This window comes from Amblyomma mixtum, chromosome 3, assembly GCF_055824585.1.
Source record: "Amblyomma mixtum isolate Tamu chromosome 3, ASM5582458v1, whole genome shotgun sequence".
NCBI classification, from domain to species: Eukaryota; Metazoa; Arthropoda; class Arachnida; order Ixodida; family Ixodidae; genus Amblyomma; species Amblyomma mixtum.
Genome location: NC_143014.1, coordinates 54,371,673 through 54,393,992, shown reverse-complemented (window position 1 = coordinate 54,393,992; position 22,320 = coordinate 54,371,673). Strand labels below are relative to the sequence as shown.

General features: G+C 47.9%; 1 protein-coding gene across 1 annotated transcript; it reads left to right on the top strand.

Annotated features, from left to right (window-relative positions):
* Positions 1 to 2,461: 2,461 nt before the first annotated feature.
* Positions 2,462 to 3,523, top strand: LOC149350229 (uncharacterized; the record flags this gene model as incomplete). Its single annotated transcript, XM_089576859.1, has 1 exon — positions 2,462 to 3,523. A coding segment is annotated over one exon (1,062 nt), but the record flags the coding sequence as incomplete, so codon positions are not given.
* Positions 3,524 to 22,320: the final 18,797 nt, after the last annotated feature.

Genomic DNA, 22,320 nt, shown 5'->3' with positions numbered 1-22,320 from the left:
GCGCCTGTGTTTTGAGCGCAGACACCAAATTTTTCGGAGTGCGTTTTTACTGTGGAATTATGCGCGCGAAATTATTAAACATGGATCACTGCTTCGAATTCGCCAGTGCTCAATTTTTTTCCTCCAATTCCCAGACGATGGTTGTGACGTCACGAGTGTGAAGTCACGTGAGGTATTCAAAAACTGCGATATAACCGCTGTTTTATCGTTTTAATTCAAACACTCAAGCTAAACTGCTCCGGAAGTCTGAATGGCAACAAGTGAACAAAGAGCTATTGTATTGCAGTTTTTAATGACTCATGTGATCTGGTGCTCATTTGTGACCTCGAAACCGTCTTTAGACTGCTGAAACCGAAACTGCATGAAAGAATAAAGGTAGTAAGTGTAGGTGAATTTCACTTGGCGATTTATGTCTTACGCATCATTCTGAAACAACACACTACGAAAATTTTGCTGCCTCTGCCCCTTTAGGCGTCCGGTAGCGCCGACATTGATTTATACCAGCTGTTTCAGGGAACCCCGTCACTAATTTTTAAGAAGATACTTTTTGGGGTATAAAGTCGCATTTTGTGGCACAGTATACTAATGTTGGCGGACATCAGATGATGGTTAAGCCATGTTAACTAGTTAGCTGATTAACGAGTTTCTTATATTTTACTTGTTAACTATTAGAGTTAGGCGCCTGGTTGTAATTAGAAACTTGTAGCCAGCCGTTACTAATAGCCACATCAGTTTTTAGAATTTCGAAAAAGTTATTTGCCTCGGCGCTGTTGCTCAAGGAATTTTCGCTCTCGCGTGCCAAAAGACGCGCGCTTTCGAAAAACATTCGGTGCTCCTCGCTGCTACAGCTCAGCCCACCCTGACGGTTCAGTGGTTAGAGTACCTGAGCCGGAGAACCCGTGTTTGAATCAGGCCGTGGTGCCTGCGTTTCAATGGAGGCGAAACGCAAAAGGCGGCCATCTGCTTTGCAATGTCAGTACACGTTAAAGCTGGTCGAAATTTTTCCGGAGCCCTCCACTACGACACTTCTTTCTTTTTTCGCACCCATCTTCTTCCCTTTCCTCACGGCGCGGTTGAGCTGTCTACCGAGAAGTGAGGTAGTTACTGCGCCTTTAATTTCTCTAAATCTAATTTTCATTTTTTTTCTACAGCCCACACGTAAGAGAAAAGATCACGTGGCACATGCGTCACGAAACGAAGTGCACTGGGGGGCATCGTTTTGCTCTCGGCAGAGCCGGGCGCTTTTCGAAAGCGCATGTCTTTTGGCGTGTGATGGAGAAAATTCCTTTAGCCACAGCTCCGAGGCTAGTCATGTTCCCGAAATTTAAAAAAAAATGATACTGCTGTGACTAACGGCCGGTTACAAATTTCTAATTGCAACCAGACGTCTAACTCTAATAGTTAATGATCAGTTAAGAAGTGAACTATATAGTTCAGAATAGTTAATAAGTTAAATATCAGTATTAGTTAATCAGCTAACAATTGTTAACACGGTTTACCTGTTTTCTGATATCCGCCAACACCGGTATCATTATATCAGAAATTAGTTAATCAGCTAACAATTGTTAACACGATTTACCTGTTTTCTGATGTCCGCCAACACCGGTATCATTATGCCCAGAAGCCGTCCTCATACCTCAAGAAGCCTATTTTGAAAAATTAGTGTCGGGCTTACCGTAAACACCGGTTATAGTGTAAACAGTGTTCGGCGAATTTCAGCTTTTCAACAATTAGCGAAACTTCCACAACTATCTGCATAATCTTCACACCACATGTTGCGTAATCTGCTGTATGCAAGTAAAATTCTAGCAACGTGGTGGCGACTCGTCGCACCTGAATCTCCGGCTGTATGTTCATTTTATCAGCGCTGAAACAAAGTGAACTGCATTTTCTGTTGCAAAAAAATTACATTTTGACACTGCTGTACTTAATGGGAGGGTATCACGCCCCACCCCTTCCTCAAATATAAACAGCTTCATGCCAAACATATCATGACATACGGTTTAATATGCGCATTTTACTTCACTTAATTATGTGTCTTAAAATATCTAAAATGTTCCAAACATTTTTGGCTGTCTCTAGTTCGCAGAATGCTATAGCTCTACCACGTGCAGTGTCGTCCAGCTCAATATTCCTGCCTGTTTTTTTGCCTCTTTATCCTTCGAGCCTTGATTCGATCGTGTGTTGCTTTCGGTTCTACCTCCAGAGGGCAAGGGCTAGCCTGTTGTCTGACGTGGCTTATGCAGGTTAAAAGTACTGCTTGCTACGTCACGGTATGCCAAACAGAGGAGAAAGAAGAAGCCTAGCTTCTTTCGATTCGTCATTCGCTGTTCAACATTTCTTTTATTAATTATCGTACGCACAATGTACAATTACCTTCTAATGGTTAAATTTAGGTGCCTTTTCGCCAATACTCCTCAGTGGATACGTATTGTGCTGTAGGGAGCACTGTTAACTGCAAAGTCAGAGGGCACCACTCCAGAACCCGAAGATGGCGACGGAACAGAAGGAATCTCCTTCCCCAGTCACAGAGCAGCCTTGGAACGGATCCGAACCTGCGTCGAGACCACCCGAGCATCCTGGCATCCTCAAGACTCCCGCAGGCCTGCTCGAGCCGCAGAAACCACACCCAGCGAAGACGCTCAGGTTCCAGGCGGAGCCCGAGCGCACAGAAGAGGCCCAAGGAACGCCGCAAGCAGGGTGCAGTAGCAAAGCCGACGAAACGTGGACCGTTAACTCCGACTCATCTGACAGCAGCGAGACAAGCGTGGGCAGCGCAACACCGTCCAGCTCGCAGAGCGCTAGCGACTCGAACAGTCCAGAGAGGCCAACGTCAAGGCCTCTGCGATCTCGGGCTTCCTCCGCTCCGGACACCGACAGTAAGGCCAAGGTGTCGTCGTGGCTGCCTAAGAGAATGAGACGCTACTTCGCCGCGTTGACTCGGGACAAAGAGAGCAGCCGAGGCGGCAAAGGAAAGAGTAGTCAAAATACAGCCACGAACAGCCGGAACCGGGAAAGACGCAGCAGCCACCCCAGCCACCGCCGCAGGACCGGGGTCGCAGCCGAGAGGTATACGGGGCCGCAATCGCAAGACGACATGCGCTGGCGAGTGGCACTGTCTCGCTACGCGCTGCTCACGCTGCTTGGCAGTTTGACATTTTTATGTCTTGCCGTCGCGTCGCTGCACTTTGCTCGAGCCAGTGGCGACGCTCTTCACGACAAGCAGCAGACCCAAGACGACGGCGTAGTCGACGGCCGAAGGCCAGCAGCGTGGCGAGCTTTAAGAACGAGCGCGCAGAGCTACGCCCTGCCAGCACACGAGCTGACGACCAACGAGGGGGAAGGAGAGAAGCCGCTACCTGCGAAGGCAGCGACGAAGCCTGCGGAGCTGGCTCCATCCATTGGCGAGACACCCATAATTGGGCACGACGCGGAACAGGAGGAGGAACTCTCCAGTATCGATGACACAGGAACGAGCAGCTTGGTGCCCGTTCGTCGAGGGAGAGAGTCGTCAAAAAACTGAGCAACCTCTCAGCTTTCTCCTACATGGCAGATGCACAGCAAAACATCTACATATTTTTCGCAATAAGAAATCTTCATGTGAGTGTCAGCACTCGTATTGTGTACCTTATACTGTCCTCGTTTTCTAACACGCCGGCTTCTGCGCTATGGACCCGTATCATCCCATAAAGTTTACTTTTGTAGCCCGGTATAAAAATTGGCGACAGTGGTGCCATTCCAACCGCTCGAGGGAGGATCTTCCTCTGGATCAATGTAAAAGAAGCCTTGGATGGCCCTTCACAATACACGCAATGATCTGGCGCTTCCATCCCTCTTAGCAGCATTGGTGGAAATCTTCGGCTGCGAGCGAGAGCGAAAAGAAGAGCACGGAATTAAAACATTGAACTGCCATTAAAGAGCTGGAGTGAGTGAGTGAGTGAGTGAGTGAGTGAGTGAGTGAGTGAGTGAGTGAGTGAGTGAGTGAGTGAGTGAGTGAGTGAGTGAGTGAGTGAGTGAGTGAGTGAGTGAGTGAGTGAGTGAGTGAGTGAGTGAGTGAGTGAGTGAGTGGCGCGATTGTGGCGCGAGGGAGAGATAAAAGAGAGCGAGCAGTCGATTTTTATTTCTTGTTGAAAACCATTGGTCCCAGAACGTTATACCCGGTTACCTTTCTGGGACCAAAATGCATTGATTCGTTTTTTTTTTTTTTTGCTGCTTAAAACTCCAGAAAAAACGTTTTTAGAGCTTTAGTGGGAGCACTGCTTTTTTTGTTGTGTTTCTATGTCTTGTCTCTATGGTCTGGAAACGTTTGATAAACGTTGTACTGGGACTGGGGCATTCCATCCTTTTTGGGCGCACATGGTCTCATGATATCTTGGGCGGCTGATGTTTTGGTTGGCGCCGAAGTTATAATTAATCGGGCCAACCTGCCCACCACTGCACTCTCCGTAAGTTTGGAGGGGGAGGAGCGACAAACTTCTCCACCCCGCGTGCAAAAGATGAGGTTCGACTGCTGACCGGCGATAGGGGCCACGCCTGATTAACCGTTGACCGGAGGCATTAGGCGTAGACAAGTTTTTTAACAAACCCCTTTACTTGGGCAAAGGACAGAGACAAAAGGTTACAAAACAAATCAAGCAAAATAGCGGAAATACACAGGCGCGACGCAAATTACAAACACATAATGAGAACGCAAACAACTATTTGCAGGAAAAAGAAAACATCAAGGCGAGAGCTATACAGCAACGTTACACGATTAAAGCAATGCACAAAAGAAGTGGACGAGAACAGCGACAGAACAAAGAAAAAGAGTACAAGCGAGTGGGCAGAAACGTTGGCTTCGGTGGCAAGGTCCGGTCTCAGGGAGCGTCGGGCCGCGGATGCGCGCGGGGCTGATGGGGTGTCGCGGATACGGGCGAACTTGGGCCACTCGTCTTCTCGGCCGCCGTCGCCGCGCTCTACGCGTCAGGCACCCGCCTTAGCTCGCTTGCCGACCATTTCCCTGGCTGACCTCACACACGTCCGCACGCACCAAAATCTCCAAGCCAACTGCCCGGCTCGCGGTTTTCCCGCCGCCGCGTTCTCATGGCAAACAAACCAACAAACAAAAGCTGGAAGCACAGCGCGAATGATTTGCAGACGTTGAAAAGGAGGGGGGGGGGGGGGGAAGACGCGAAAAAAACTGAGAAGGGACGCGAGGGAAGGCCACGGTCCTAACGAGGAGCGATGCTAACTTGCGAAGGTCGGGAAGGTGCCGGGGCATTCAGCCGACATCTCCCCAACCCCACAACGTGCAAGCGCTCGCTACACACCCTCCAGCGTCGCGAGGGGTCAACTGTCCACGCGGGGCGAAGGGGGAGGGGCAAAGTCGCCGCCGCCGTACTGCGACATGCCTGCGAACAACCGGCGCCGTGGCCACCTCGGTCGCAAAAGAAGAACTTTGTGACAATAACGTGCATGCCGCATCATGTCCAGGTGCAAAACGTGGGTGCATGCAGTTCTGCCACAACCTCAGCCTGGAGGAGATGCCGTGCTAGCTGCGAGACCTGAGGGTTTGTTCCTAGCACTTCGAACCGTCTATAGACCTTATGCGAAATGCACTGCCATCTAGCGGCCGCCGCGCGCGATCCGCCATGTTGGAGGATAGCCGCCGCATTCACAGCACACACCGGTGCACGCTCGTCGCGCGGGCTCGAGTTTCACCATCCTCAATATGCAAACATACTGTTCAGTGTATTGCTGTACGGGTCACAAAGACGTCCAGGGAAAAAAGCGCTTGATTTGAGCGCATTTCTATTTTTGGACTGCGATCCCCGACATCCGCAGCACAAATGTAGCAGAACCGTCGCTACATGTCGAGGCATCGCGCAACGCATTTCGTTATCTCCATGCAGCTAATGAAATAATAAATTGTAGGCACGAAGAAAATATCACACAAAAGCTGTTTTTCTCCTGCGATTTCCCGTGAAGTGCTGCGATTATCGGCCTCGCGAGAGTAATCGTGATCAGCTGTTCAATGATACGGGTCGCGCTTTGTGTTAATCGTCGCTCCTAGCGTTATCCGCCGCAGCGATTACATGCGTTAGTTTTAGTGCGAATATTTGTTTCGACGGAAGCACTAGCAAGGATTCACTTCACTTATCATGCAGCACACCACTCCGAGGCTCTTCGCAAGGCTGCTCACCACTGGTACGAACTGGCCGCTCGCCGCACGAAGCAACTTTAAGCACTAGGGCAAACAAACAAATGCTGCATGAAGTTTTCAAGGAAAATGAAAGGCGTTGCATGTTGAGAGGCCACTTTTTTCGACACTACCAACGTGAGCGTGATCACTATCGTTTGCTTGCGGTGCCGACGCAACACACAGAAAACGCTACCACAACAACGCTACCAAGGGCGTCCGGAGGGGGGGGCAAGGGGGGGCGGCTGCACCCCCCTGGAAAATCACTCACTCTAACCGTGAGTGATGGCCGCACACCAGGGGCGGCGGTGCGCTCAGCAAAAAGAGTAAAAGCGGCCCCGCTTCCAGCTTTGGGTCACATCTGCGAAGTGCCGCGTCCGGGGACGCGTCGTTGCAGACATACAGCGGCACCGGCGAGCATGTGTTTCGAGGCGTCTTGAGATGGGTGCCTGTTTCTTTGATCTCTAGAGAGATAGCCACACGGAGGCAGACAGTGCACATTCCGGCCACCGATGAATTCTTCAGGAGGGAGGGACAAATCAGCCGTGTCCACCCCCGCTTTGTCGGGCTGCTCAAGGGCAAGCAGGCGATGAGTTGGCGCCGCCGCCGCTCGCTGTCTCCTCCGATCCACGGGAGAGCGCAGTTCGGTAGAAGCGCCGCTTTCAGAATCTTCGGCAAAGGGGATTAGCAGTTGCTTTTGTTCACGGCGACGCAGTCTCCAGAGGCGCCCCCACACCAGCGTTCCTTGCATCTTCTCCGGAAACCAGCGCCTTTGGTCAAGGCAGCCCGATGGCGCCTGCCTGGCTCGCCTGGCTCGCCTGTCACCTCTGGCTGGGCCTCAAATCCCAACAGCGCCCATGTACTGTGCAATGTCAGTGCATGGTAAAGAGACCCAGGTGGTTGACATTATCCGGAACTCTGTACTACTCCGTCCCTCATAGCCTGAGTCGTTTTGGGGCTCTGAACCCCATAAAAACACACAAAACAAATTTTCCGACCGGAGTGGCGAGTGTCCCTTCCCCTCGGAAGTCACGAGGCGTTCCTTTCACCCCCAAAGTGCGTATTCGGGGATACTGCGGCAAGTAGGCCCTTGCATGTGTGCGCGCCTCTGTGTTTGTGCTTCGGTATTTTTAGTGGCCGGTTGTCAACGAAGCTGAGAACAATCAAGACAGCGGACGAGAAAACGACGAGCGGCGAGTAGTGTGTGTGCAAATACTCGACTGTGCGGTTGCGCGAGCAAGATGGAGCGAGGTGTATGAAGCTGCGAGCGTGCATTTATCTTGTAAATAAGTTTTCGTTGTATATATAGTCATTTTTTGTTTTCAACGTACGCATTCAACCGTTTTTTCAATCAATGTGTATATATTTTTAACACTACCAACCCCGAAGAACTCCATAGCCAGCTTTGTCTCGCGCGGTTCCGAATGATGGACATTCGGCGCTTCTTCAAGCGTCAGCGGTTGTCTGACGAAGCGTTATCCAAATGCGCCCCTGCAGATTCTGGTGTGATATGTGACAACGGTGTAGCATTTGAACAGAGTGATGCAAGCTTTTATCACCGGACAGTAGCTGATGTCGTCGACTCCATGGAAGGGACTCTGTCAACAGTGAGTTCAGGTAATGCAGCAGGCCGAGATGATTCCATTTCTCCTTTCTTGGGATTTAAGTCCGGATTTGACCAGAGCGATGCAACCTTTCATCACCGGACAGTAGCCGACGTCGTCGTCTCCATGGAAGGAACTTCACCAGCGAGCTCCGGTCACGCAGTAAGCCGAGACGATTCCCTTTCTCCTTGCTTGGGATCGAAGTCCGGAGACAACATCAAGAAAACAAATAACTTGCCTCAAGAATATGACTTAGGAGAGTTTCTAGGCAAAGCTAAACTCACTGGCATACCGGACTTTTTGAAGTTACGTCTTCTTACTAAGCCATGGTCGCCAAATGTTACATACGATTTTAAGAAGGATGTAACACCTGGAAAGAGGCCTTTTCGACATCAATGGCTGGGAGATTACGCCCCCTGGCTTGCGTACTCAGCGACAGCGAAAGGCGCTATTTGTCGTTTTTGCGTCATTTTTCCTCCACGTGTTCACCGGGGTACTCAAGGAAGTTTTATCGTGCGCGCTTTCAGTAACTACAGAAAAATGCACGAGGCGTGCAGGGATCACGTAAAATCCCAATGGCACCAGGAGGCAATGACGGCCTCACAGAACTTTATGGATGCGATGAAAGGCAAGCAGCTACCCGTTGTAGAGCAGCTGAACAGAGCACTGCACGCGCAAGTTGAAAGGAACCGTGAGAAACTATTTCCAATAGTTTCCACCATTGTCTTTTGCGCGACGCATGACTTGCCAATTCGCGGCAAGCAGTCCGATAGATGGAGTCTTCAATGATCTGCTTGACTTTCGTGTAGAAGCTGGAGATACTCTACTTCAGGAGCACTTCGCTTCTTCTGCTGGCAATGCCAAGTACACTTCTGTCCGCGTCCAGAACGAGACCATCACAATCTGTGGCGACATCCTGAAAGAGCAGATAGTTACCGAAGCTAACAAAGCGTTTGCTTTTTCCGTTCTTGCTGACGAAACTGCAGATATTTCAGGAAAAGAGCAGATGTCTATAGGCGTTCGCTTTATTGACAAGGCGGGAGCCGAAGTGTGCGTTCGAGAGCAGTTTTTGGGATTTGTAGAGCTGGAGCAATTAAACTCTGCTTGCATCGCCGCGGCAATCTTGAAGTTTTTGACGAATGTCGGGCTGATTCTTTCGAACCTCGTTGGACAGGGGTACGATGGATGCTCTACAATGGCTGGAAAAGAAGCTGGAGTGAACAAAATTATACAAAAACAGTTCCCGAAGGCACTATTTTTCCACTGTGCAAGTCACAAACTAAATCTCGTCATCAACGATCTGAACGACGTCTCTGAAATTCGAAACACAATTGGCATAATCAAACAAATCATAAACTTCTTCCGCGAGAGCGTACTCCGGAGAAAATTGGTGCCGAACATTCCGATGCTGTGTGAGACAAGATGGTCTGCAAAATATAAGTCTATTAGGATCTTCTCTCAGCATTACGTGGCCATAGTCGAAGCACTCGAGGAGCTCGCGTCCACGGAATCATGCTCGAACGCTGCAACTAGACAACGAGCTCACATCCTCTACTGCGCAACAACAAGCTCATCTTTCATCGTCTGCTTGCATATTGTAGCGAAGTACAGCGCTCGGCTCGAACCAGTTACGAACATTCTGCAAGGTGTATCCATGGACTTCCATTCTGTGCATGACCACATCACTGAGCTGCAACGTATTTTTCGCGGCCACCGGACGAACGCTGTAGAGGAGTTCTCTAACATCATGAATGCAGCAAGGGAGGCAGCCAATCACTTAAATGTGGTGATATCTGTGCCAAGACAAGTCTCTCGTCAGGCCCACCGAGACAACTACGGGATTCAGTCGCCGGAGGAATACTACCGTGTGGCAATATATGTGCCGTACTTGGACTCCTTCACTGCTTCTTTAGCTCGGCGCTTTTCTGAAAGCAATGAGAGGAGCTTCAAACTTCTCCAGCTGCATCCATCAAAAATAAAGCACTTGAGCCGTGTTGAGTTCGCTGTTCTCGCCGAAGAACTCCAGTGCTTTTACGGCATCGACAACTTCAAGGAAGAGGCCATCTCTTGGTACGAGATGTGGTGCAACAAAACTGGGGACCCATCAGAAATAACTTACTGCGAGCTTCTACATCAGGCCAAGACATTCTTCCCTGGTGTTGCAAAAGCCATTGAGGTGGCTCTGGCTTTGCCAGTTACTACCTGTACGGTCGAACGCTCCTTCAGTACAATGAGGAGAGTGAAAACGTGGCTACGCTCAACGATGACAAACGACAGACTGGACGGCCTTTGTATGATGAGTGTGCACCGAGAGCGTGTAATGAAGCACAGGAATGAATTTATCACCCGTGTCATCACGCAATTCGCCCAGAAAAATCCGAGGCGTCTACAGTTGCTGTTTACTGACTGACTGTCGTTGCGTGTTTGTGAACATATTGTGCTGTGTGCTGGTCATCAATCCGGGTGTGTCGAGAACCCGTATGCAGCAAGACTGAGCACTCTTCTCCACGTAGTGATAGTATCTTTTTGCATTTTTATTAATTTTAATTGTTTCTTCGTTGATAAACTCCAATGTATCTCTCCTAGCCACGCTTTAATTTGCTGTTTGTAATTTTTCTTTCATGTGTGTATTTTACTTATTTATTTTATTTATTTATAAATAAATAAATTTACTCCGCAAATAGTGCCTTTTTGCTACGAACATAACCCCCCCCCCCCCCCCCCCTCCGGCGCCAACAGCCAATGAGGCCCCCCCCTGCAAAAAATTCTGCGGACGCCCTTGAACGCTACCAATTCAAGCGGCACGCCCGTTCGCAAAAAGTATCGAATCAAATAAAAACTGACTCAAACTGGACCTAAATGCGCAAATTGTTAGCCGTAAACGAAAACTGTAATTGCCTCGTACATTTCTTGGTCTTCGGCATCGGCAGACTGACGTAGGACTCCGTGAAAAACGTTCGGAAAGTGTTTTGGGCGCGTAAGTGTTTGCGAAGTCACTTGGAAACTTGGGAAGCAGAGACAGGTCGACTGACCATTCAGTCGTGTTTACAGGCTCAAGTGAAAGGAAATAGGGCTTTCGAGCCAGCACAGCCGTAAGGAAGCTATCGCAGGGCGGGCCTAAATCCAGAGAGCAGAGGCGAAACGAGCTTCAGTCATCCTCCAACATGGCCGCTTTCCACTGGTTCTGCTTTTCTCCGATAGATGGCAGCAATTTTGGCTGCGTTTCGATGCTGTGCCTACTCGATGAGCATGGTGTAATGCTCTAGCGTTGAGCAGGTTTGTTGATGCGAAAACTTGTTTTTTAATATTGTCATGCAGGTGTAAACATAGCTGCTATATTCTTTCAGTTGAAGAAATTAAATGTGAAGAGTAGTCCCAGAGCTCTATGCCCGATGTGTAACTTGGTGCGCCTATTTGATGTCATTTTTACCTCAATTGAAGCTGTCATAGATGTTTTCTGTACATTTAAATCTTCCAACTGGCAACATTTGTAGCACTTCAGGGCTTTTCCCTGTCTGCACTGCGACTACTGACATGATTAGCCAGCATAAACAGTGCTACTGTTTGTGGTGCCTGTGACATGCGTTTTTGTTGGTGTGCTTTATCACTGCATTTGTTTGGTTGATGTAATAAACCATCAATATGAAAATGATACCTGCCGTACACTCTGTTGTGAACTGTGCACATGAGCCAGTCCTTTGTGGATTATACCTTGCTATACTCAGAAACCAAGTACTTGTAAGGGTACTTGTACCAGTATTTGAGCTGCGAATTATGCATGTTTAGCCTGTGTCTAGAACGGTTGCTGCCTTCTTTGCCAGCCACTTTCATTGGGTTTCCAATAGCTCATAAATAAGGACATGACTAGCAGGAAGTCGAGCATATTTGACTGGCAAAGGTTGGCGCGCGTTGAAAGGCGGCAACATCCAAGAGACGCGGGCTCGACAATGCGGGTTCTGCAAAAAGACATATTTATAATTCGCGCCAAAAGCACACGTAGCCGTGACGTCAATCAACATCACGCACTCCTAAATGTGCCCCCCAGAATCCAGGAGTACTGGGGTGCCCATGAGCCGCCATTTTTTGGACCAATGAGCGGAGCCTTCATTACCATAGTATATCTACCTTGGTGTTGTCACATGCGGTTGCAGAAAAAATTGACGGGGGCACTTTGTTGTCCTAAAGTGCGGTGAGGCAAAGCCTGTGTGACTGATGTGTGGTTAAGATATTAATTAAGCTTCGCCTCTAAGAGTGGAATGAGACAGCGTCTTGCAACGCTGCCATGGAGTCCACAGAACGCCATCGCCCATTCAGCTCTACGCCTTGCTCGACGGTAAATTGGCTTTTGAGGAAAGGAAATGCACCTCTCTAGCACCTCTTTCTCTCTTTCTTCTTTCACTCCTACCTTCCTGCCTTCCCTTACGGCGCGGTTCAGGTGTCCGCCGAGATATATGTGAGACAGATACTGTGCCATTTCCTTTCCTCAAAAACCAATTTAATTTAGTTAATTGGTTCTAATGCCATGCATCATGTCCTGTCACTCGCCTGTCAAGTGATGGAACACTCTAGAATGTTCGACACAATGTCTATTAAATGTCTAGCTGTTAATGATGGTTAATGATAGTTAAGCATGACTTGCACATTTCGTGATACTAGTTAATGTATGGTTAGTGATAGCGTGACCTTAACTAGTACACTGATTAATTAGTGTTAGTTGAGGTGCAGTGCACAGTCCCACATGCCACTTCTTAACTACTACTAATTACCAATTAGTCATTAAGTACCATATAATCATGAAATTCCTTTATATCATGTTCCGATGTCTTTCGATTGCACCCGATTAAGTATCGATTGGCTATTGATTGCCATATGCCCAATAAGGCATGCATCCAAAACGCGGACACATTCACTAACAAGTCTTGGTCACGACAGTATGAGGCATTAAAGGCTTTCGCCTTACAATGTCACAGCCGTCCCAGCGCCGTCGCAACGCAAGGCGGCACTGCGATTCACGGCGGAAGAAAAGTCTCTGCTAACGTCGCTCGTCACAAGTTCTTGAGTGCAAGAAAACAGACGTCGCATCTTCGGCAAAGAAAAGAAGTGCTGGCCAAACATGAAACAAAAGCAGAAGGAGGAGAATGCGAAGGGAAAGCGGGAGCGCCACAAGGAGACCGGTAAGCGCAGTTTGCGAATCACACACGATTGGCGCATTTGGGCTGTGTTTACATTTCGCTGGCGTGCATATTTTGTATTCGCAGATTAACGCGTGACAATTCAGCGCGCTCAGCATGAATACAGTCGTAAGCGCCAAGTGCTGGAATGTGTTATGGAACTGTAGGGCACGCAGATACGATGGAAATCGTGCTTTCAACGAAATGTGCTGTTTGCTTCTTTCTTCATGATTCCATGTGCCGGCTTTGCGAGAAGTAATCAGGCTGCCATGACGACGTAAAAAATTCGGGGGGGGGGGGGGCACTTGATCGACTGTCTAAAGTGCATAGAGGCGAAAGCGTACCCGCACCACTTTGACTGCCTTTGTCGCACTGGTGACGTCACCACTGGATGATGTCGCACATAGTTAATGACTAATTACTAGGTAATGACAAATTACTAATTGATGGCTAATTACTGATTAATGACTAAACACTAATTAACTGCTTAAGCTTCGCCTTTAGGAGTGGAATGCGACAGCGTATTGTAGCGCTGCCAGGTAGACCACGGAACGTCACCACCCGTTCGGCGCGAATTGCCCTTTGAACGCAACGCTTTTTGAGGAAAGGAAATAGCGCAGTAATTCTCTGTCATCTCGGTGGATACCTGAACCGCAGGAAGGGAGGAAGTGGGAGTGAAAGAAGAAAGAGAAAGGGGGGTGGTAATGAAGAAAATGAAAATTGTATTTGAGGAAAGGAAATTACGCAGTAACTGTCTCACATACCTCGGTGGACACCCGTCATCCGTTTGTAGAGGAAGGGAAGAAGTAGGAGTGAAAGAAGAGAAAGAGGGGTCGTAATGAAGAAAATGAAAATTGTATTTAAGGAAAGGAAATTACACAGTATAACTGTCTCACATATCTCGGTGGACACCCGTCAAAAGCGTGACACATCTGCTGACAAGCTTCTGCTGACAGCCTTTCTGTTGACAACGATGAGACATTAACGGCTTTCGCTTTAAAAAGCGGGCTGGCGACGAAGCGGCGACGCTGCCGTCGCCAGTTAACGGGATAACCTGCGTGACGTGAGCACGCTCTATACTGTTGCGACCCGGGTAGCATGGCCTGCCCGGTGGTGGGACGATCGGAGAATGGGAGACTGGGTTAAGAGGAAGGCACAGAAAACTTTATACAATTATTTACATTATTTACAAAAGAGCGACTGAGAGTGACTCTCAGTGGACGGGAACTTCTTCGCCAACCGGAGTCGACGGGAGTTAACAGGCGTCTCTCGGCCACACAGCCGAGTTAAATAGGGTTCGGATTCCCCAGATCCCTGACTGGGGAATAAAGTTCGAAGAACGCTGTCCAATCGGATGGACAGATGTGGACGCTGGTGTTACCACCCACGGCAGGGGCGGTGCTGGGCTGTCCCGCTCTCTCGCAGCTCGGTCGATGGGAAAGGGTAGATGCTGAGTAATCAAACACTGCTGGAAATGAATCTCCCGCAGTCTACCAGCAGGGGAACGAAGGTCCTCGTGCTTCATCGCCGGATGTCCAAAACACGAGACATCTGTCGAGGACACAGCCACCTTTCGATTAGCAACAGCTTGACTTCGCGTAGCACCACTCCGTTGTCCGGCAACACAAGGGTAGACTCGGCCAACTGACGCCGCCACGTCGCCGCTGCTTCCGCTGCTGTTTGCCGCTGCTAATGCCTTCGCCAGCCCCCTTCGCATCTTCGGCCTTCGCCGGTCTTCGAACTTCGTCGCTGCCGCCGTGGTCACCTCCGGTCAACGAAGTCCGCTGCCTTAATCCATGCACTTAGGCTAGGAGGGGGGCATCACAAGCACTACACGAGTCTGTCGCCATCGCGAGGTTGTTGGCCTAGTCGACCGTTCTCGGTTGCCGCTTGCTCGGGCCCACGTGACCAGATGTGTAACACCCCGCAAGGGGTCTTTAAGGAAATTAAAGTGATGTGATGACAATACCCCTCTGGGTTTCCTGACAGCATGAGAAGCAGAAAGGGTATCCTTGTTGCTTTTGGCGAAGATGGTACATGCATCCTGTGTTTGTGTCAACAGTTCTCAAGCAGCGTCATGCGCAGAGAGCAGCCAGCCTTTACTGGTTCTCATTCTTTCGAGTATATAGGCACGATAATGACACGTAGTAGCACAGGCTAGTGTGTACAATTTTTTGTATTCTAGCAGTTTACGAAAGCTAGTTTCCAATAAATGTGAGGAAGGAAAAGTGGTGGAGGATAATTTCTAATTGAAATACTTTGCTTTTGAAAGCTGGCACCACTGTGTGCTAAAATACTATCCTTGTTTAGGGGGAGAACCGGCCCGGCCACTATGGATCCTGTCACTGAGCAGGTGGGAGCAGTGGCAAGCCATATGGGCTCTAAAATTCGCAATGAATTCGATTCTGATGGGGCACCTGACCTGCCCCCTGTCCACACTCTGCCCATCGTGAGGCTGCTTCAGCCAATGATCAACGGTACAGATGACATAGAGTTTGACTACGCAAGTAGGGTATTTTGCATCAGTAATGTACTGGAGTAGCAAGAAAAGCATTTTCTTCCCTGCGCACTTCTTTTAATGTCACATATAGCATGCAATTTCACAGTAGACACTGTGTTGAGTGTTCCTTGTGAACACTCTAGGGTGCTATACAGGACAGAAAGGGTTCAATCTCTCATGACTGAAAAACAACACTGGATAAAGGTGTTGTACATGGGGTTGCAAGTGTCTGGGCAAGTAGAGGAAGGCTGCATCAATGGGCATTACAATGATGGGCTGCTCCAAACAACGTCTATACACAGAGGACACGTCTGCCTTGGCAATGTGCATGCATATCAGTGGTGTGCTGCTGTTCTGCACCAGAAGGTGGGGAGTAAGCTCAGGTGGTGTGGTACGTGGCAAGTGTTGTCAGTTCTGTAGTCTTAACTGCACCCACTGCAACATTATCACATCTGTCTGTTTCTTGTTTGTGCATCTTGTTTAGGCATTTTTGCATCGCTGTCTCAACAGTAACCCAGTTTAATTTGTGTGCAATTCTTTGAAATGTGAGCCACTTATCTACGCGCAGTGTCATATCGATGTACTTGCATGCCGCAATGATCCTCAGGCTAACTGACTTCTTGCCCTAAATAATTACTGCAGCCGGTCTGTTTGCAATGCTCAAAGCCTTCTTCATAACCTGGCCGCTTCTTTAAGCATGCTTTTAGTTCTGTATGCAGAGATGTTACTACACAGTATTTGATTTTTGTGTCTTAGAAACTTTCTTTCTAGGCTATGGTCCTTCCTGTTAATTTATAGTAGGCTGCTGTTTACCTTGTGTATGTAGCATGAATTTGGAAAGCTTCTGGGCTTTTGAAGATAGCATCACTGATGGCAGTGCGTTTGCTCACACGGAAACTGTGGACCAATAGTTCGCAGTATCACCACAAAAAATAGAACAGTGCAGAGAGGTGAAGCAAACAGCTTTGTTGCTGCTTTTATTCAGTCATTCATTTAGTTGCAATTGCCAGTTGTGCATGCATTATTTACAACATAGCCGTGCAGGCAGTTGCGATACTTGTTACAAGAATGGTGCTGTATGTGGTGGTGTAACACAAGAACACTGCAGCAGTTTTCAGTTGCTTTTTGATGTAGGACTGGCATCTGAAGTCATGAGAAAAAGCAGTGTTACACTGTAGCTTGTACGTGAAGTTAGCAAACGCAATGGATACTGCTTCATAACCTTAGATTTATCTTTTCCGCATATTTTTGTCTTTTTGGTTTATTGCAGATGACCAGTGGGAGCCAGCCAGCCCTGTTGGAGGCCAGTCACAGCCATCAGTGACCACTGCTGGAACAAGTGGGGCAGCTGCGCAGCTCCAGAGGCAACTGAGGATGACAACAGCGTCTCGTCGCCCATCGTTCGGTCTGATGCTGCTTCCAACACAGCTGCATCTGGAGCTGATGCAAGCTGCACCATTGGAGCAGCAGTGGCCACTGGTGACAGTAGGGCTCCGAGAGGGCGGATGGCCCTTTTAGAGAAAACCCTATCGGACGAAAACGATGTACGAGCTGTTCTCCTTCGGGAAGAGCATGTGGTCCACCTGCAACTCATGCAGGAGGACCACAAGGACATGCGTGCTGAGTGGCATCGCAAGAAAACTTTTGATGAAGAAATGAACCATTTAAAACTTGAAGGGCAACAAAGAAAAAAACAAGTTTGAAGAACAAGTTCAGGAATTGGAGATCGAAAAAGTGAAGCTTGACCTCGAAATCCTTCAGACTGAATGATGGACCGAGCTCTGCTCTGGAGCAAAACCAGTGTATGGCCATGCTTAACAGAGCTTTCGCTCGTATAACTAGGTTTAACGGGGCTAAACCTTAGCCATTTTTTGTCAGTGCAGCATACAATATACAGGGCGTCCTAGTAGACTTTAGCCAGGGTTTAAAAATATGCCATGGCACTGAGAGAGCGCGACTGCTAACTATTAAGTCACACTATATTCTGTGTTGCGCTTAATTGCCTAATTAGTCGAGATTAACTGACAAACTTCACGAGCAACGAAAAAAGGCAGTTGCAGAACGGTCCACAAAACATTCGATTTAACAGTTTCTGACTTTCCATCTATTACGTATTAGCTTTCTTTCACTCACTGCAGGTGCTCGCGAAATACAAAAAAAAAATACCACATGACATGTCCACTTGTGCGCCGCGATTGCAGTGCTCTTACACATCCCGCCTACAAACGAGCAGCTCATCATCTGGCCCGGTGTGCTGTTGCTGAATAGGTCAGAGGGCAGGGACAATCTACCCCAGCACTAGCGATTAGGGCTTCGTCTCCATATCCCAGTCTTGAACCGCCATGAATGAAGCATCACACATGTGCACCACCATCCCGAAAAGGCTACTGAGAAATGGTGGTTACTCTTCAATCTAATCAGAGTCCATCACAGATAATTTGAATGTTCTCATTTCCTTTGCAGGAGGAGCACCTAGCAAGCAGCTGTATTGGCCAAGATTTTTAAAAAGTTATTCGTCTTTCTTACTACTCCAGTCAGCCTGCCTTTTCACTCAGCCATTTTGTCTGTGTGCAGTAGTTGATATGGAGTGCAAACTGTTTATGAAATTTTTGCAGTAAATCTGAAAAAGAATATAAATTAGCTTTTACTAGCACGCATGTTTCTATGGTGTGCTTGTGCACTTTGATTTGCATGCTTTCAGAGACTGCATCAGTGTAAAGCTTGGCTAGCATGTGTGCCATTCATGGGCATTGAAATTCCACATTGCTGTTCCAGCAGGCAACAGAACATGTAACAGCTGTTTTCTGTTGTCTGCTTCACTTGTTCATGACAAAGGAATTGAACAGCAATGCGTAATTTAAATTTTCATGTATGGCCCACATGCTAGCCAAGCAGTTTTACACTGATGATGGTGAATTTCAACACGAATATCGGGGTTTCTGGCCCTGCGAGCTGGCTTGCAAAGCATCCAAATGTCCATGTCTGGGCGTTCACTGGATGTCTATGTTTGGCGGACTTACAAACTATAGTCCGACGGACGTCCAAGTATTGGTAGGACAAACAAATATCCTTAGGGCATCTGAACCTTCAGAAAAGGATGTACAGTGGACGTTGTGTGCCATCTGAGAAAAGACTGTTTTCATAACCAATACTGGAAACGGAAGGTGCACTAAAATCAGCATAAAGGGCCATTTTTTTTTTCACATCCATAACAATTATTTGGGCACAATTCCCATTTCGTGCAAAGCGTTTAAGTAAGGCCGCCGCGGTGGCTCAGTGGTTATGGTGCTCGGCTGCTAACCCAAAAGACGTGGGTTCGATCCCGGTCGCGGCGGCTGGAATTCCTTTGGAGGAGAAATTCTAGAGGCCCATGTACTGTGCGATGCCGGTGCACATTAAAGAACCCCAGGTGGTCGAAATTTCCGGAGCCCTTCACTACGACGTCTCCCATAGCCTGAGCCGCTTTGGGACGTTAAACCCCATAAACCAAACCAAACCAAGCAAAGTGTCTATACAAGAACTGCCTGCATTTGCACAGAGCGAAAACGTTAATTCAACACCCCATCAACCATTTGGAAAGCACAAGAGCCTTGGGGCAAGACATCATTAGCATGGGTAGTGCTTGATGTCTGGTCAGTACCTGTGCTTTGGCCTAATACTTTTCGAACTTAACCTAAAATTGTGCCGCACATAGGTGTGTGCGGCATAGGCATAGCCTGCCTCATAGGTATAGGTTAGAGGGGCGCACAAAGTTTGTCCCGTATTCTTCCTTGCTACCCAGAAGACATGAACAGGCAGAACCCTCTACACCCTTAAGGAGATACCTGTGCACACCAATGGTGCGCATCAAGAATAACCATTCCTGAGAGGTTTAAAATTTAGAAAATTATTTTGAAAAGGAGTGTTTTCATTCAGGTAGAAATCTGGTTTAACCTATTGTTATGAAATCTGCTCAGTGTGCAAGATTCAGGAAAACGAAGAGCCCTAGAATGTAGGTGCACATGCGCACTAGTTGCAATTAATGCGTGAAATCAATTTTACTGATGGATGTCCATTCATAAGTCACTCGGCAAGTCAAGAGGTCAGTCACTATAGCATGCAGCAGAGAATCATGCCTACGCACTAGCGAGGCTCTGGATGTTTGGGTGCGCTGCTGTTACTTGCTACGGACACAAAGCTGTAGTCCCACAGAATGATGCAAGCAGTTCCCAACCGCAAAACGAATGCCTTGTGTACAAGCACTGCTTTTTGGCTGCACAGTAGACACAAGGGCATGAATTTCTGCCTAACAATAGCCATGTAACCAAAGGGTCAAACAGAATCCTGGATGAACCCAGAAAAATTCAAAGGTAGCCGACAAAATACAGAGCTTCCTGACAAACAGCATTCACAAAATGCCCATGAAATTAAAGTGATCAAATCTGTTGGTTCATCAGCACTAGTGATTGCCGGTTTAGGCTTTTTCAAAATCATAACTAATGGAAAAAAATTGGCAGCAGAATATACACACCACTCGGTAATTCCGAGTAAAAATTTCCTCCCAGCAAAGAAACACCGAGATGGCAGGTGCGCCAGTTTCAGTATTGGTACCAATGGCTGTATATGCATACAGGCACAGCTGTGAGAGGTCAGTAACCATGATTACTGAACTGTGCATGCTGCTGGGCTTCAGACTGCGACCAGTGCATCTGCAGATATTTTCAGAATCTGAGGCATGCCATGCAGTTGTACAGCAATTTTGCATAGCTCCATAACTCAAAAACAGTGCAAAAGACAATATACTACCAGAGAAAAAGGCAACAGGCATGTGCTGAACTTACAACTGGAGACTTGCAAAACTTCTATATACGAGGTCAAATGTTTAGGGGAGTACCCACCTTGGGGTACTCCACCCCAAGGTGGAGTAGATTTGTAATAAGGGAGTAATTACTAGCCTACTACTCCCTTATTACAAATCTACTCCACTTTGGGGGATTCCCCTAAACATTTGACCAACACAGTTCCGGCTTCGAGTTAATTCGCTCTCGCCCTACCATAAGCTTGCCATCCCGGTTAGCTCAATTGGTAGAGCGACTGCTCCGGTGAAGTGGTGGTCCCGGGTTCGAACCCCGGACCAGGAGGAATTTTTCTTTAACTACGAAGTTTCTGAGAAAGCTGTATATCTTTCCTTTGTAGCCGCACGGCTGCGCTCGGGCGGATGTCAATGAGTACTTACTCCCTTATTACAAATCTACTCCACCTTGGGGGATTCCCTTAAACATTTGACCAACACAGTTCCCACTTTGAGTTATTGCTCAATTCGCTCTCGCCCTTGCCGTCCCGGTTAGCTCAATTGGTAGAGAGACTACTCCGGTGAAGTGGTGGTCCAAGGTTCGAACCCCGGACCACAATGAATTTTTCTTTGAAGTTTCTGAGAAAGAGCCGCACGGCTGTGCTCGGGCGGATGTCAATGAGTAATTACTCCCCTATTACAAATCTACTCCACCTTGGGGGATTCCCCTAAACATTTGACCAACACAGTTCCCACTTTGAGTTATTGCTCAATTCGCTCTCGCCCTTGCCGTCCCGGTTAGCTCAATTGGTAGAGCGACTACTCCGGTGAAGTGGTGGTCCCGGGTTCGAACCCCGGACCACAATGAATTTTTCTTTGAAGTTTCTGAGAAAGCTGTATAGCTTTCCTTTGTAGCCATATGGCTGCGCTCGGGTGGATGTCAATGAGTAATTATGCCCTTATTACTATATATGAGGGTAAGCAAAAATTTCCTACCTCTCGTTCTACGATTGTCACAGAAGCAGAAGATTATATATCTATAGTCCCTCCCTTTTCAATGCACTTGGTCCATCAGGACATAAGCATGCACATTTCTTCCAATAACAGGGGTTTTGGCTGCTCGTGAAGCCACTTTTTGCAACGCTTCCCGCATGTCTCTGCAATGCGCATTCTGCAACACATGCATGCACAGATTGCTGTTGTACTGCAGCCTGCGTCGAGCTGATACGCCTGTGGTCAAGCGTGCGCAATTTGATCTCTAGTCATTTGCTTTCCAGCTATTGCGGCTCCACTATAGCAGTTTGCACCAAGCAGGAACAATGAGCAGCAAACTTCTCTGGTCAGAAGGTGTGAAAGGGGCAGAAATCCATACTCTTATGGTACAGGAAAAGCCTGCGTACAGTCCATATCTTGCTCCCTACACCTTTAATCTGTTTCAGTCACTCAATCATGCTTTGCAAGGTCGTTAATTTCCCACAGACCTAGACATGCGGGCAGCAGTGAAGAAGTACCTTCACAACTAACCGAAAACCTTCTTGGAAGAAACGCACAAGTTTTTGTGGCCCCATAGAAAAAGTGTACTGAAAAGGGTGGAGACTATGTGGTAAAATGATCAGCATGTTGTACACCTACCTGTGAAAAGTGTAGAAAATTGTTTACCTACTCCTGCAGTAAACATCCATGAACCAGGCATACATTTCAAGAGAATTTAAAAAACAAGAAAATGAAAAGGGCGTCTTGGAATGAAAGTGCAGATTTTTCAAGTTGTGCATCTTGGCCTGCCAGAGCCATCTCATGTGCAGTCAATACTATAATGCATGGCTCACGTCTTTGATGGTGTTGGAGGCTTTCAAAACTTTGTGCACCAGACAACCAGTGTAGCAATAAAGCATCAGTGTGTTCTCTCGCCTTTAGCAATTATATCTAACTTAATACACATAACCGCCTCGCCCACTTAGCCTGTTGCTCCGCATCTCCACTGTCACTTCTTGATTGGTAAGCTGCTCAAGTATTTTAGCTCCTACATAAGTACCTAGAGGTTGCTGCAAAGCTAAAAGGTAATCTGTGTGCATAAGTACAATAGGCAAGACATGCAG